At 43.0% G+C, this 17,261-nt stretch overlaps 1 protein-coding gene across 1 annotated transcript; it reads left to right on the forward strand.

Annotated features, from left to right (window-relative positions):
- Window positions 1-552: 552 nt before the first annotated feature.
- ABRAXAS2 (abraxas 2, BRISC complex subunit) lies at window positions 553-16,138 on the forward strand. The gene is made up of 9 exons (XM_083866482.1): window positions 553-648; window positions 1,950-2,040; window positions 4,926-4,962; window positions 6,875-6,941; window positions 7,360-7,550; window positions 8,096-8,215; window positions 8,889-8,973; window positions 10,515-10,629; window positions 13,889-16,138. Exons 1-9 carry the CDS (start codon window positions 577-579, stop codon window positions 14,365-14,367), a joined length of 1,257 nt encoding a protein of 418 aa, XP_083722608.1. The 5' UTR covers window positions 553-576; the 3' UTR covers window positions 14,368-16,138.
- Window positions 16,139-17,261: the final 1,123 nt, after the last annotated feature.

The following is a 17,261-nucleotide window of genomic DNA, read 5'->3' on the forward strand; positions in this document are numbered from 1 at the left end:
CGTGTCCAGGGAAGGGAACGGAGATGGGGAAGGGTCTGGAGCCTCAGGAGGGGCTGAGGGAGCTGGGAAAGGGCTGAGCCTGGAGAAAAGGAGGCCCAGGGGGGACCTGGTGGCTCTGCACAAGTCCCTCACAGGAGGGAACAGCCGGGGGGGTCGGGCTCTGCTCCCAGGGAACAGGGACAGGAGGAGAGGGAACGGCCTCAGGCTGGGCCAGGGGAGGCTCAGAGTGGGTGTCAGAAGGAATGTCTTCATTGAAGAGGTTATCAAAGGTTGGAAAGGGCTGCCCAGGGAGGTGATGGAGTCCCCCCGGAGTTGTCCAAGGAACCCTTGGAGGAGTCACTCAGTGCTGCGGGCCGTGTGACAAGGTGGCGATCGGTCACAGGTTGGGCTCGATGGGCTCGGCGGTCTGTTCCAAACTCAATGGTCCAACCGCTCCCACAGTTTCCCACCCTTGCCATGCGGGTGCCCCACTGCCCCCCGGGACTACACGTCCCATGACGCCCCGCGGCGCCGCCGGAAGCGGGCGTGCGTCCGGCGCGCGTGTGCCGTGGCGGCGGCGGCGGCGGTGTGTCCGTCATGGCGGCGTCCATCTCCGGCTACACCTTCAGCTCCGTGTGCTACTGCAGCGCCAACAGCAGCGCCGACCACGTACGTGCCCCCCGCCGCCTCCCCGGGTTCGCGGGGCTCCCTCACGCTGTACCGCGGCCGGCGGCTGCGCTGCGGAGCTTCTAGGCCGCGCCGCCGCCGGTGGGGCCCGGCCGCGGGTCACAGCGGGCGGGGGCGGCCCCAGACGGACACGGCGGGGCGGGATGTGGGGTGTCCGGGCGGGATGTGGGGTGTCTGGGCGGCTCCCCGCGGGATGTGGAGTGTCCAGCATGTGGGGTGCCCCGGATGCTCCGCGGGGTACCCGGGATATGGGGTGCCTTGCCCGGTTTGCTCCTTGCCGAGTAGGATGTGGGGTGTCCCGGCTGCTCCCCGGGATGTGGGGTGCCCGAGGTGCTTCTCCCAGGGTGTGAGGTCCCCAGGACGCTCCCCGCAGAATGTGAGGTGCCTGGGCGGGGTGTGGGGTTTCGGAGCGGGATGTGGGGTCCACGGGATGCTGTCTCCGGGATGTGGAATACCAGGAGTGCTCCCCGTGGGATGTCCGGGCTGTTCCCCGGGATGTGGGGTGCCCGGGCGGGATGTGGGGTGCCCGGGGTGTTCCCCGCGGGGTGGGGCTCTCGCAGGACTCGGGGTGTGGGAGGAAAACGCTCCTGTAAAATCTCCATGAGCGGCTTTCCAGCAGCTGCGACTGACTACGGGCGCAGTGCAGAGCTGGGGTGTTCCCGAATCCCTCCCTCGGTTTTGTTGGCACATTTTTAGCCTGAGCTTGCTCTTTTCCTCTGTGCCTTGTGCCAAAACCTCCTGATTCCAGCTCAGTCTCCTTTTTCATTTTGGGTAGGGATGGGGAATAAATTAATTTACCTTAAAATTGCCTTACTTTTAAATTGCCTTCTGGGTTTTGCAATCCCTGGTGCTGTTCAGGGTCCAGCCCAGTCTCCACACTAAAATCTGTGAAAGTCCCTGCAGGTTTAAACTCCTTTCCTTTGGCTTTGCTGGAGCAGAGCAGCATCGTGCTCAGGCCTCCTTCTTTTCCCCCTGGAGCTGGGGCTGGGGCAGAACCCTCCCTTCTGTGATGTGTTTGCCTTGTGTAAGCTGTGTGTAGAATGTTCCTTTTGGACAGCCCATCCCTGTAGTGTTGTAAAAGGATGCTGGCAAAGCAGAAAACCACCTTTGGTGAAACCTCAGGGCAGTTTGTACCCACTGCAGCTCAGATGTGTCTTTCAAACTTCATCTTTGTTTCAGTTTGAAGCCAAGAAAGTTACAGGAAATGACTGCGTATAGTGTTGTTGGTTTTTGTTTTTTTTTTTTTTTTCTATTTTAAATCTTTTATTCTTTTAAAATTGCAGGAAGGATTTCTGCTGGGAGAGGTGAGACAAGAAGAGACTTTTAGCATTAGTGATTCACAGATCAGCAACACTGAATTTCTACAAGTGATAGGTAAGTGATGTAACTTTGAGTCCTTCTGAAATAGACACTGCTCAGGTTTCACGTTTTCAGGAGGTTTAATTAAGAATTGCTTCTCCTATGAGACCATCACAGGGTGTGTCAGACTTTCAGGATCACATTTGCTACAGTGTCTCTGTGTTTGTGCTTGAGATGTGAGGAAAGGAAACAAATCTTTACAAGTTACTGGGGGTTTATGCACCTCTTTTTATGGAGGAAAGATGATGTATTGAAGGTATTTGTCTGCATTCCATGATGGGAAAATTACTGGGGAGAATTTCCTGCTTGATACCATTGCCTAAATACAGTATGTGGTCAAAATAAAATTAATTCATTGCTTAATTCATTGATACTGAAAGGGGCAGATTATCAGGTTTGGAGGGATGACTGGGAGTTGGTGACGTCATAAAATGTCACAGCAGAACTGGACAAGGAATATTTGTCAGACAATTTGTTGATAAGCACAAGTTCTGTACAGCTGAAGTGTTGTAAAAACTGAACAAAGATCAAAGATCTTGCTGTTAAGTGTTGGTTGAAGGAGATTTTTTTTAGACATGAGTGAGAAGCTGATGCATGTTTGGGTTATAGAAAATAGGAAAGCCCTAAAAGAAACTGCCTTTTTGTTTCTGGATATATAACCAGCTGTTGAAATGTATTTAAACATCCTTAAAGACCTGGCTTTGTGAATGTGATCCCAGACAACAAGCAGGGTGTGCATAAAGTTCAGTGAAAACACAAACAGGTCTGGATTGACTCTCAGATGTTACTCTGACACAAAACAGGTGATCTATGAACACAGGCAGTGGTACCACCTTACATCCCAGATTTCCCACCTTGCAGTGATGATGGTTTTGTGCTCTGGACTCCGGAAGGTTGAGGAGTTTCCTGTTCTGGTTATTCTTAAGAGAACATGGGGGGTAAATTGACTGTGAAGTGTCAGTTATGAGCTGGATTACAGAAGATAAAGGTGTAGCATTTTTTGTGTTTGCATGTAATCACTATCAGAGTGTTGCTGATGACTCTGTGTGTGCAGACAAAGCTGACAGAGCCAGTCACTTATAGGTTTTTAAATGAGCTCTTCCTCTTCAGTGGTTACTGATCTTGGTTATTGTTGGCAGTGATGTCACCACCTGCAGCCTTGGCCTGGTTTCCTGAACCAAGTGTTTATGGTGTTAAAAGTTGCTCCCTTTTTAAATCACCCCTTTGTCACATGATTGGTCACAGTGATTTAATGGAAATGGAAATTACTCATTCCTGAAGACCTTCTGGATATTTTTTTTTATTTGGCATTTTTACTTAAATATTTATTAATCAAAATTAACTCTTGGACTCCCAGTTCAGCTCACAAGATTGACAGTTTTGTGGCACTGTTGTCACAGATGACTTTTATCTTTCTTTTGTGTTTCTTTGGTGGTGTTTAAATATATAAGTGTGTGTACACAGTATGTGTACCAGATACATAAATATATATAAATAAGTCAATGTGTAAACCTTACATTTAAAATGTTGGCTGCTTCATGGGGTCTGAGCAGGAGGTTTCTTGCTTCCTGTTTCTCAAAACTCAAGGTCTGTGTAGCAACATCATTACCCAAGAATCAAGAATGTTGTTGTAGTTAGTGTATTTACTGGAAGGAGTTGGAATAATTGTACTTACAGGCTTTGTTAGCAGATTGTTTCCACAGATGTCTGCATAATGGTGTGAAAATATTAGAGTTGATAGAATATTCTATCAAATAAAGGGAGTCAGTTACTCTAACAGCAGCATCCAGAGGAGTCTTTGCCAGTGAGAATGTGCAGTTTGTCGGGCAGAGTGCCTGGAATGGCTGCTCAGGGCCTTGTTTTGATAGACACCAAATGTGCTGAGATGTGGATGTGAGCTGGCTGCTGTCCTGGGAGCTGTGATCATCCCCTGGTGCCTGTGCTGGGATGGCAGCCCCGGGAGCAGCAGGTGGGGAATCACTGCAGGGGGGCAGAGCCTGGACAGAGTTACTGCTCAGCTCCAGGGGGGCTCTGCTGGAGGAGCTGGGAATGTCTGTGCTGTGTCCTCACAGAATCCCTCACAGGATGGTTTGGGTTGGAAGGGACCTTAAATCCCATCTTGTTCCACCTCCTGCCATGGGCAGGGACACCTTCCACTAGACCAGGCTGCTCCAAGGCCCTGAAAAAATAAATCATGCTTGGTGCTGGAAAAACAATGAAAGATTGGGTTTTTACTCTTTTCTCACTCTCCTCTGAGATTGCTGACACGTTATAACCTTTGCTGATTAAATAAGCATCTCAGCATTTACCACAACCTTTCCAATGAAAAAACACCGCCCTTTTAAATATTTCATATAACAGAATTATAAAGTGCACCTAAATGTTTTGAAATTGCTTTTAACTCCTTTTCTCATTAGAGATTCTGTTCACCTTGCCTCTTTACATAGTATTTCAGAAATTCTCTTCCCCATCCCTTTTTTATTCCTTGCTGTTGTAATAACCAATGTATATGAATGCAAGTAAGCTGTTGTGGAACGTTGTAGAAAAAAGAAAACAAAAATCAGAAATGCCTTTGTGAGGAGTTTGTAACTGTCAAATAGTATCAAAAGTGTGTATTTCAGGCTCAGATAAATCTCTGTATATCTGAGCAAGTGTATGCCTTGCTTATTAAAATATTTTTTCTATGTAAAAGGGCAAATGATCAAGTGAAGGCAGTTTTCTGGGTATGGTGCTGTGTCATTGTGTTGAGACATTGAGGGCAGTGTGTGGTCTGACACAAATATTTCTTGCTCAGTAGCTCTGATGTGGAAAGTTCATGCAAGATATGCCACTGTAATTTCTCTTTGCCAGGAGCAGTTGGACATATGTCACTTTTTTTCTTTGTTTGTTTGTTGTTGCAGAAATCCATAACCATGAGCCTTGTTCAAAACTCTTTAGGTAAGCTTCTTTTGTTGTCTTGCTGTGGTGGCTGCAGAATATAAAAATAGAGAGCTCCCTGCAATGTATTAGCATTTCAAATGCCCCTACCAGTGTTTGTTCATCTGGTGGTTTTACAGAAACACATGGAAATGGCACCAACCATGACAATCAAAGTTAAAGTTTACATTTGTAGTGTAGCTTGGAAGGGGTTTGTTTCTCTGTCTCTTTGGATTTCCATCTCGTGCAGCTGGTGGAGGTAGGGCAGCAGTCAGATCAGCTCATATCACTCTGATGATGAGGATGAATGTCAAAATCAATTTGAATTATTGTAGTCTTAGGCTGGCTCTGCCTGGGCCTGGTGGGTCCCTGTGTGCCCTAGCCCTGGTAACTTGCTGGGTTAACAAGCTGGTTTGTGCTTAGTGGTACCAACCTGCACCAACTAATTATTGTAAAGTTTTCAGCTTTCTCGTTATTTTTGCCTTCTGATCTCCTGAACTCCAGAATTTAAATTAAATATGGGGCTAATATATTCTGTTTAACAGCTTCCATCTATTTACATGTAGATTTTCTCTATAGTCTTCTCTTGTTACACAGTGATGGCCTCTAAAGCGCTGTCTAGAACTCCTTTTGAGAAGGAATTCCCAATTAATCTCCTCTTGTCTTGAGAGATTTCCAGCCAATTAAGAAGACACAGTAGCTTAGACATTATGATTGACACTGGTTGCATTAAAGAGAAAAGCTGCAGTCAGTCACTTGCTGGCTGGTAATTACAGAGAGGGTACTCTTAACCCAGTGATTTAAATGCTGCAGACTCCACACATGGAGATAATATCCCAGTGTCTGGTCAGCTCCTTCTGGATCCCAGGGATGCTTTGTGCAGCACATATCCATACGGGTCACGTTCCCTGCTTCCCCCAGGCAAGGAACTGGTTGTTAGTGCCAGAGCTGATGGAGGAAGGGGAGCAGGCAGGATCTCACTGCATGCTGCTGCTCAGGAAAGCTGATGGATTCATTTACTGCACAGCACCAGAAACTCTCACAGCCTGTACACTTCTGATCAGGACCAGAGCGTGCTGTTGGTTATTCCTGTAAAGCACAGGCAGAGAAAGAGTTGGGTATCCACTGCTTACCAGCATTATAAATTGATATTGCAAACATGAATTGAAAAAAATTGTGCAGATATAACATAGTGTCTCAAATTGCTCATTAGTTGTAGTCTTGAGTTTTCTCAGCAACTTACACCTCGAAGCAAATGGTATTTCCAGCCTTATTTACCACCCAAGCACTGAGCTCAGGATTTGGTGTTTTTTTACCCCACCCCCCAAAATCTGAAGTCATAGACCCCTAAACCAGAGCATTCTCCTGCACTGCTTTAGGTGTTAGTCTCAGCTCTTGAGAGAGACCAAGGAAGAGTCTATTTTCAAATGTTTTTCCTTTTATCATGCACTCTGATCTATCTGAATGTCTAAACCTGTCTGCATAGGTAGATTTATAAACCCCTAAATCTGCCGTGTCCACAGAATAATAACATGTCAGGGTTTGGGTTCAGCTGTGGAAGCAGAACTGTCTGGAAAGACCAGGATACTTTGAATTATTGCTGACTCTTTTGGCATCAAGGACTCAGCCATGTGAGTGCAATGGCAGGATTGGAGGTCAAGAAATCGGTTTGGAATTGCATCTAAAATGGCCCTGCTTTCATTTCTTCCAGGCTGGTAGACTTCTGATTATCAAAGCAGGATTTTACAGAATACTGGTCAAAATAAAATAGCCCAGTGCATTTCTGTTGGTAAAAGTAAGGCTCTGGAAGTTGCTTTGTATTATCTAGAATGCCATCTACTTGTAGAGCACTCAAAATATAAATTATTTACTTTATGCATAGTATGTGTGTATGAACTGTGTACCTACCTTTCTCTCTTTCTTCTTGTTCAAGCTTTTATGACTATGCAGGCAAAGTTAATGAGGAGAGTTTGGACAGGATTCTCAAAGACCGAAGAAAAGTAAGTTTTCTATCTTTTCCTCCTGTTGTCGCCATTAGAAAGAATGGGTTTAGAAAACAAGTGAAAAGGAAAAAAAAAAAAAAGGGTAGTTAACTAGAATAAATACTTTTCTTCACAAATCTGATGGTTTGTTTTGATCCTGGGCTTACCCTGTACAGAAGTTGTTGGATTTGTGGTGCTTAGATTAAACTGGGGGCAATGTCTAGTTCCCTGAAGAAATGCAAAGGATTTAAGTGTAGGTCTCCCAAAGTGTAGGACTGTATTGACCATCTCAAACTTAAATCTTGAGGAATTCAGTTTGTTTTGTTGTCCTCAGGCTTTTGGGTAATTATGATACCACAGCCCTTGTATTCTCAGAAGGTAAATCTGTGTCTCTCAGGTAACACTGTGGGTTTTTCCTGATGTACTTTGATTACAGAACGTTATTGGCTGGTACAGATTTAGGAGAAACACTCAGCAGCAGATGTCATACAGAGAGCACATCATCCACAAACAGCTGACACACATCCTTGGAGTGCCTGATCTCGTCTTCCTTCTCTTCAGCTTCATTTCCACTGCAAATAACTCAACTCATGCTTTAGAATATGTGCTTTTTAGACCAAACAGAAGGTAAGCAAACTCTGTCAATGAACCAGACCTCACACTTTGTTCTGCTTTTTACTGCTATTCTTTAAACTATTTAGGAGTTTGTACAACTGCACTTAAAGAAGGCTTTGTGTTTGTCCAATGAAGTCTTGGTGTGCTTGTTAATGATGACAGCTGTTGGAGGGGTTTTTGTGCAAACAATTTATAAATTAAAATTAGGGTGAGCAAAAATTCTTTTCAATCTCTAAATCATCAGACAAAAATCTATTTAAAGAGACATCAGATGTCACTACCATGTTTCTTCTAGTGGATCTGAATGTATCTCTGGTAGTTTGAGTGTACATTTCAAAGGTTCTAAGAGGTTTGGAGATGGCCCTATACTAAGGGAGTTTTTGATCCTGCATTTATTTTGATTACAACTTGTAATATTCAGCTACTTTCATAACAAACCTAATGCAGAAGCTTTAAAATTAGATGAGTTCTCATCATCAGAGGGGTGGGATAATATAAAGGCTTTTGTAAAGAATATTTCAAATTAATTAAGAAATCTTTCTGAACTTTCTCTGCAGGTATAATCAAAGGGTGTCACTTACTATTCCTAATTTAGGCAACACTAGTCAACAGGAGTACAAAGTTTCTTCAGTGCCAAATACTTCTCAGAATTATGCCAAAGTTATTAAAGAACACGGGTAAGGACTTCTCCTTTTTAAATAAAGTAGTCATCAAGCTCTACACTCTGTATCTCACAGAGAATACTACATATGTGCAGGTTGAGCAGCAAAATACCAATTCTGGAGGAGAGGGGTCAGTTTCCAGTGTGCTTTTTTTCCTGCTTAGAATTGGATCTTTTAGAAGAGCCAAGGGAACTCATGCACTCTTCAGAAAAGCAGAGCTGGTGTAGCCAGTCCATGCTGGGGCCCTTCATGCTGGAAGCTTCTGACTTGATTTCCACCGATCTCCCCAAGGAATTCTGTGTGCACTTGAACTCTGCCTCAGAAGCATTGAATTCTTGATGTTTTAAGTATTTTCAATTAAATGCCATAAATTCAAAGTAGCTTTTCTGGCTGTTAACAATGAAATTATACAAGCTTAAAGATTTTGGCACAAGTTTAATCTCATTCAAATGAGGCTTTATTGTTCCAGAATAAATTTTGGTAATGAATATGTTGCTGTCTAAATTTTTGTTTATGACAGCATGGTACATTTTTAGCAATATACTATTGCTAAAATAGCATATTTAACAATAAGATACATTTTAAAAATACAGCTATAGACTACTTAACAGGAATTCAAAGACAGCATGAACTAGAAACCTGTATTGCTTTTTCTCACTAATGATTTTTGCTTCGTTTTTGTTTTTAGTACTGATTTTTTTGACAAAGATGGAGTGATGAAGGACATCAGGGCTATCTATCAGGTTTATAATGCACTTCAGGAAAAAGTACAGGTAACATCCTTTACTCCATATTGGTCTGTATGTATGTGGCATCTTTTATTCATCCTTTGGTTAAAGCAGGAGTGGAGGAGATTTTTAGAGCTCATAAACAATTATCATGAACTGTAGGAAAATAAGTCTGACTTTAATTTTAAACTTTTCAGTTTCTATTTAATGTGAGCATTTGCAGTGGCTTTTGTGAAAGTGGTTGGTACAAATAGGACCTTTTTTCCTCTTTTGCAAGTAAATGATTCAATACTTAGTGATTTATGGGAGGTGTTAGTCATTTTTAAGGGTTTGCAGTGAAGAGAAGCCCTGCTGAAGGCTGCAGGGATTTGCAGAGGTTTAAAAATGACTCCTGGCTCTGGGTACAGAGCATGAGCAGAGCACCATCTGTTAGTTAAAACTTGTGAACATTTTGTGTGGAGCATGAGTGAATCCTGCTCCAAATGTGCCAAAGCATCTGAAAATGCCTGGAGTGTCAGCTCTGCTCATTGTGAGCTTGTCAGTTCACAGCTTGTCCTGTGTGAAGAGCAGTGGAGCTGTGCTGCCCCGGGAGCTCACACATCTGCTAATTGTGCTGGAGTCACAGCTTGTTCCCAGGCTTTCCCTTTACATCTGCCCTGGGGGGATTGGTGTCTCTGCTCCAGCTCAGCTCTGCTGGTTGGCTCCTGGAGCAGGGAACAAGGAGTAATCCCCCCAGCCATCCCCTGCACCTGCCTGCACAGGAGGAGCTGCTCTTTCTCACTGGGAAGTTGCATTTTCCAACCTCCTTTGGAAGGTGGGTAAGGCTGACACTTCCATGGCAGTTTCAGGGAGTAGGAAAGTTTCTCTTCAGAGATGTGTCCATTAGCTAATGGCATTATTCTGTAATGCTGTTCCTGCCAGCAGCATGGCTATCCTCTGTGCTCTGCTGTTGTTTCAATTACTGTCTGGAAAAATGGAAATGGGATTCTTTAGCCTGGAGAAAAAGAGACTGAGGGGAAACATTGTTGCTCTCTTCTCCCAGGTAACAAGCCATAGGAGGAGAGAAAACCACCTCAAGTTGCACCAGAGGAGGTTTAGACTGGAGATTAGGAACAATTTTTTCCCTGAGAGGGCTGTCAGGCATTGGAGCAGGATGTTGGAATCATCATGCCTGGAAGTGATCATGACCAGTACTTCATTTCATAGGATCACAGAATGCTTTGGGTGGGAAGGGACTTAAAGCTCATCTCATTCCACCTCTGCCATGGCAGGGACCCCCTCCACTGTCCCAGCTTGCTCCAAACCCCATCCATCCTGAACACTTGCAGGGATGGGACACTAACCAACTTTGGATCTTATTACAAATCTTCTCTCACGATGAATTATTTGGAAATGCTTTTCCTATAATGCAGCAACAGCCAGTAAAGAAGACAATCCTGAGGTTGAGTATTTCTGCTGTAGTTAAATCCTGCTTTTAGTTTTGTGCTTCAATGGCTTCTTGTCTGGTAATAACTTTATTATTGTTGTCCTGAAACTATTTCCTATATTTTTACCCAATCTTAGCATATCTTATGTTTTTCTCCCAGGCAGTATGTATAGATGTAGAAAAAAGTGAACGTGTTGTTGAATCTTTTCAAGCTGATGTAAACAAGTTAAAAAGGCAAATCGCACAAAAGAAGAATGAAAAAGAACAAGAAATAAGTAAGTTGCTTTTAATTACTTTTTTTTTTTTTCAGAAGCAGATGCTGTGAGGAGAAAAGGTTTTGTGGAGTTAAAAGAATTGTTGTATTGCTGATAAGTCATGGGTAAAGCCATCCTATTGGGATGGGCAATATGATGGATTTATGTTGAATGACACCTGAGCTGTGAAAGTGTGTGTTGCAGGTGCTTCTGCTGGAATCATCCAGTGTTAGCAAGCTTAAAATATAGGAGAGACAGCACTGTTAAGAAAAAATGAGCAAGTCAGTTCTGGAAATAACACAGGAAAAGATCAGTTGTTGGAAAAGAAAAGTGGGGGAAAAAAAAAAAAAAGGTAAAAGCTGGAGAGATTCTTTTTTGAAGGAAAGAAACTGGGTACTGTGCTCACAGGCCAGGTGCTATCCATGGTTTTATCAAGTCTTTATTCCCACTCCCATTTGCTGACTTAGTGGTAAAGATGTTTAGCACTGAAATACTTTTCAGTGTTGAAGTAAATCTTTGTAGGTGTTGTTCATCTTATTTTGCTGCTCCATAATTTCCTGAGTCAGTGAGCCTTGCTGTGTGAGCAGATTTGGCTGGTTGCCTCCTTCCTAAAAACTGAGTGTGGCCTCAGGAGACTTTGGTTAGCAGTAGATAAGTTTTGTGAAGCACTTGGTTCTTTCCAAAGAGGCATTGCTGATCTAACTGAATTTGAGAGTGCAAGGGAAGACTCAAGGTGGAGAGTAGGGGCAGAGAATAGGCAAATGAGAAGTAAGATAAAAACCTAAATAATTCTTAAGCAAATTACACATTTCAGCAAACACTGCCTCTTTTTACCCATGTTTTGAAATGATAAGCAAATAATGAAATTTTGTCATTTTAGCTACAAGGTGGTTTTTATTATTTCTGTATCCTGTTACCTAAAGCAGTGTGTGACAAAAAGATGGTTTAGGTGAGTGAGCACCCTAAACTCCACAATGGGCCTGCTGCTGCTGTGAGTAGTATTTTAATTTTCTCCAGGCAGTAAGGTACTGTTATCACATGAGCATTTTAATGCAGTTTGATCTGTCAGCCCAAGTTCTTCTTTTTCTGAACCTCAAAGACAAGGTAACAGAGCCAGGATTAGCCCAGGACCATTTAAAAGGTGGAAGTAAACGAGTCACTGCTGTTTCCTGCTTGGCTGTAGATGAAGTAGGCAGGGAACTGCTACTATGGGGAAGCAGAGGTGGGTATTTAGTGACTGGAACTGATCCCAGCACAGATGGGAAGAGCTGGGGGAGGAGGAGGAAGAGCAGTCAGTGCTCAACTCTGGGTACTACCAGGGAGATGCAAATGCTGGACTGAGAATTCATGGCAGAGCAGAGAATCATGTGAGAGGGCTGAAACAAGAAAACATGCAGCTTGGAGCTCTGCAATATTTTTAGATGTGAGTAGTTAATTACTAAATCTGGCCTTCTGTTCCCTCACTTGCTCAATGCTGGGAGAATTTCCTTGGTTTAACGAGGAAAAGGGAGCGTTTGATTCCAGTTCCTGCAGAACTGTTGTGTGAGAGCTTGGTGTTCTTAGAAACTTTGGGTTAACAGGTTATGACTTCAACACTCCTTTATAAAAGGCAACTGAGACTTCAGTTGCCAGATTGCTGAAATAGTTCTGTGATAGCAGGATGTTCCAGGCTTTGGTGAGAGCTGTGCACGTCCCAGATGCCAGGAAATCTCTCACTGCAGTTCTCCTGTTGTGGCCCAGAAATGGAGTGCTGTTATGTAGCCACTTGAGGGAAATACTCTTTATTCCCAAGAGACATCTCAGTGGTTATAGGAGCTCTCACCCTCCATTTGGGTTTCTCCAGAAATATGGTGTTACAGTAAATAGAGCTGATCCCATTGTGTCCATCACCTTACACATTCCAGTGTCAGTTCTGGCAGGTTTGTTGGTTAATAACCCCTTAGGAACCAGTCAAAAATTTCAGCCTCTCCCAGTGCTTAACAAAACTTCCTGCCAGGAATTCTTTCCTTGTGTCTAGTGTACAGTACTCAAATTTACCTTTCTGCAGCAGCCTCTTAGGCACATTTAAGAATAAAATTGTTTCTTCAGTCTTCCCTACTAATCACAGTTATTCCAGCCTTTCCTTTTAGGTCATGATGATTAGATCTCTGATGAATCTTTGTGTTTTGTAGCATTTATGCAATTTTCCCTATTTTTTAAACTGTGATGTTCATAGTGACATATATTCTGGTTGTATTTTTAACAACTACAGTGAAATGATCCATACCTGTATCTCCACAGCTGAGCACACCTCATGCATATTGATATTTACGGTTTACATAAATCAAGTTTCTTTTCTGCAGAAGGATGCAAGTGTTCCTCCTTTGGCAGCTCTTGCAGTTCATTATTCCTGTGCACGTCTTCCTCAAATTATTTTCCAAATCAGCTCATTTAAGATGACTTTCACATTCCTGTTCTGACACCCTGCTATGCTCCCAGCTATAATTCCATCATTAGATTTTTAATGTGAATTCATTTTTTTAAAATAATCATTTCAGGGAAAAAGACACAGTTATTTCTTTGCAGTTGTTATGAGATTGTCCCCTAGCACAAGGGGCATTGAAAGAAAAAGTACAAAGTGATACTTTTAAGATACAATATTGAATACCAATTATCATGGATGAAAAATGAGTTGAGTTTTACTGAATAAGACACAGGTGGAGAGGAACAGGCAGGTCGAGCCCTAACACAGGTGCTTTTTGATGTGAGAAGAGCTGAAAAATACAGAGAAACTTTTACGTGGAAACAGCAACAGACTGTGGAAACATCCTGTACCTGTGGTTTTTGGGAGCTTAAACTGGAGGAAATGATCTGTACAGGATGGCTGCACATGAAAGTGTAGCATATTTGCACTTGGATAGTTTATTTGCTTTCTGACTCATTTTGGGTTTGAAGTGTGATCACTGGGATAATTGAGCTGTGCTGATCCTGATGAGGTTCATGGCTGCACTGATAGATTTAGGGAAGTCTGATGTGCTCAAAGAGCAGGAGGCAAGATTTGATGTGACAGTTGGGGGTAGTGTACTGATGACTCTACAAGACTAAAATCAGGAGTATGAAAGATGAGTAGAGCAGACTGAGAGGACAGGATCCAGTGCTGGAGTTGGAAAGCAGTGCCAGGGATGAGCGTTTGATAACAAGCAGAAAGAAAGAAGAGAGGACAGGTGAGGTGGTCACAGCTCAGGTATGTGGAACATGTGTCCAAGAAAGCATTAAGCACCCCCTGTCCTTTGCTTTGCAGGAATGCAGCAGGCGATTTTAAGCAGGCAAATGCCGACAGATACCGTGGAGCCCATGTTTGTGCCCCGGATGTCCTACACTGGCTTTGCTGTGGAAGGCTGCACGCTTGAGGATTCCGACGTCTCCGACCCTCCCCCGCCGTACTCGGATTTCAGCACGAGCACTCAAGACAGTTCCGGCAGCCCCGGGCTCCTGGAGAGCAGCAGCAGCAGCAGCGTCTTCATGCCTCGGCCTCAGGCAGTCGGTTCTTCCAGTTATGTTCCCACAAGTGCAGGACTGAAATACTCTGGCAATGGGGCATCCATGCCGCCCTCCCAAAGAGCGCTCGCTGACAATGTTGACGAATCAGAAGACAGTGATTATGAGAATTTGCTTGAACCCACAGAGTCCTCTGACAGTGAATACTCACAGACAAGGGAGTCCCGACCTTCGGCACATCCCGATGGCGATTCCAGGAACACTCAAACTTCTCAGATTTGATAGGGGGGAAAACAAACGACAACAAGAGAAAAATCCACGTGACACTGTTTTTTCATAATCGTTACCGAGAGATTTTGGGGATTTAACCCGGAGGAAATGAACTACACAGGATTACTGTGCACACAAAATGTAGAAGACTTGCACTAGATGGTTTATTCACCTTGTGATACATTTTGCAAGTTTTATAATGGAATCATTAGGATAATCAAGTTGTACTAATACTGATGAGGTTCATGGATGTACTGGTAAATTTAGGCAAAATGAAATTTATAGAGATCTTGTAGCTTTTGTTGCCATATTTTCTTTAAGACAATAAATTGGGATGTAGTAACTAAGCACAGTTAGTCTACAGATAATGTTCTCAAATCAAAACTTACCTCTTGCACTATCATGCCTTGAATTTTAATTTTTGAAAGGGAATAATAAATATATCATCCGCCTTCAGAATAGCTTTCTATGGTAAGCCAAATTGGCCTTTGCAAGCAAAGAAATTTTGATAATTCTCAGAAGCCTGATTGGAAAAGATGTGGTCAACCTCCTCCTGTGGGCATGCCCTCATCAGGGAAGGGGTTTGGTCTGACCATTTTTTACAAACAGAATGTGTCTCACTTCAACTGATGGTTGCCTTTTTTTCTGTAAAGGGTGTTGAGGGGAGTGGGATGCCTGGTAAATCATCCAAATGAATGTCATAAATAGAATTATTCTGGTCTCACTGGGTTTACAATGACTTTACGCCACACTAGCCTCATTTATTGTCTCATGTGTTCTTTTAGCATAAATATGAAGTGCACATCCAGGAGTAAATGACCGACAGAAGTAGTAAATCCCATCACGATTGGACTTCGGAGTCTGCAAATTGCAAACATCAGAGACTGCTACTTGCATTTTATTTGCATCTGAGTATTGGATTTATGCTTCTAGATGAGTTATTTTATGTGATAAATAGGGGATAGGGTAGGAGAAGATTGTTTGGAGAGTCCCCTGGGTTTATTACCTCTTTTCCTCTGGGTGAAACATGTAAATGATTATTTTAATTTGAATTACAGCTCTTGTCAGCAAACTGCCGTTTGGGATAAATGAAGTGTGGTATATTTAGAGAATTTCATGTTTGGATGCACTTACTTTTATTTAAATACTGCTTGTATGCTAACGTTGCCCAAAATATGTGAAATTGTGCCACTAAGAAGTTTGTATTATTGGACTTTATCCCTGATGTGTAAATGAGAAAATACACATTTTAAGATGAGGTTATCTGCAGCATTTATCACTTTGAGGTATCAATAGCCACTTCTTTGGTTAACACCCAGAACAGCAAAGCAGTTGTTTAAAAATTTTAAATATCTCAAATTTACACACTGAAATTTTAGTCTTTTGGATCATGTCCATAGGCAAAAGTCTGTTCATTACCCTCTCCTTACCTGTACTCAATTAAGCAAAATAACTTTGGGGGAAAAAAAATGAGGTGTTAAAATTGCCACTCTTCTACTGAGTGTTTCCACCTTTAAACATCTAGTGCTCTGGTTTAAACTAATTTACATTGTTCTCATTAGCCTTAACTGGATGGAATTTTGTCTTGGAGTGTTGCAATCCCTGGAACAGAGACCTTGCTGTGGAGTCACCACCTGTGAGCACCTGTGGCTCAGGTGGAATCAGAATTGACAGGTTGGCAGCCACCGTCTTCATTTTTATTCTGCACAGAAACCTGCAAAATGTACATCTCTGACAAAGCAGTTAAATGTGACAATAAAATCTTATTTAATCCTAACATAGATTTTTATGCTTGTCAGGTTGCAGCGTTGGTGGAGGAGCTCATTGGGAAGCAGAAGTGCAGCTCAGAAGTGGTTTGTTCAGGCTGCTCTGCTTGGGGGACTGAGGGGATGTGGCAGAGGGAGTATTCTATTCCTCACACATGTGCTTATGTTTAGATCTTTGAATTCTGGGCTTATTTAACAAAAGGTATTAAATGTTCTGCTTGGTTTTCCATGCTCCACATAGGTGGGACAGGTGTGTCATCGTGCCCTCCAGCCCGTGCCTACCTGCAGGTATTTTCATTCACCATAACTACTGACTCTTAAGAACAAAGGGTGTGGCTTTATTATTGTTTTTTTTTAATGTAGGTAATATTCTGACAAAAATACACCTGCTTAGACTTTGCAGTTTTCATGACAGTCCTGTTAAAAACAACACTAGTGGGTTGTGATCCATCAGAAGGCCACAGGGAGCAGCTTTAATCCTAAATTGTGGATTTTCACAGCTGTGAAACACCAGGTTTCCAGTCTGACTCCTGGACAGGGCACAATCCCTGTTGGTGGTTCCCAGGAGCAGGGCCTGTAGCTGTGTCCTCTCTCTAACAGGGAGGCAGCACTGAGGAAAAGCTACTGAAAATTGGCTTCTGTGTCTTTCAGTTCCAAATCCTGGGAGTTTCCCCTGGTAAAACAAAATGTTTTCTGGTTAATTGTGAGGAACCTGGAACTGCTGTTTCCTTTATTTCCAAATTTACTCTTACTCCCCCTCTGACTGTTGCTAGTAAGAAGAACAGGGATGCACCATATGGGAAGGCTCAGTGAATTGGAACTACCACATATGCTTACAAAAGGAAACATCAGCAAATATTTCTGAAATTAGCTTGGATTGACACTCTGTGAGTCTCCAAGTCCTGTCTTTGCTTATGGGATGGAAGATGTTGGCAGAAAGGCTAGTGAGCATTGTTAATTTTGGCATATTCATGACTCTGCAGGTTTGGAGTTCATGTCTCACAGCTCTGGGGACATTTCACTGCCTCTGACATGTCCTGAGTTAAAATGTAAAGAGAAGCTGTTACTGTTGGTGTAGCATCAAGATAAGATAAGCAAACTGATAAAACTCCTGTTAAGTGGGAAGATGATTCTGAGTGC

Source organism: Zosterops lateralis (genome assembly GCF_965231275.1).
Source record: "Zosterops lateralis genome assembly, chromosome: 8".
Taxonomy (NCBI): domain Eukaryota; kingdom Metazoa; phylum Chordata; class Aves; order Passeriformes; family Zosteropidae; genus Zosterops; species Zosterops lateralis.

What these genes read in the sequence shown, in the direction of transcription:
- ABRAXAS2 (XM_083866482.1), top strand. Translation starts at nt 577, where the DNA reads ATGGCGGCGTCCATCTCCGGCTACACCTTCAGCTCCGTGTGCTACTGC. An exon ending in CACTTCAGGAAAAAGTACAG is followed by an intron (nt 8,974 to 10,514) that starts GTAACATCCTTT and finishes TTTTTCTCCCAG; the next exon opens with GCAGTATGTATAGATGTAGA. An exon ending in TGAAAAAGAACAAGAAATAA is followed by an intron (nt 10,630 to 13,888) that starts GTAAGTTGCTTT and finishes TTTGCTTTGCAG; the next exon opens with GAATGCAGCAGGCGATTTTA.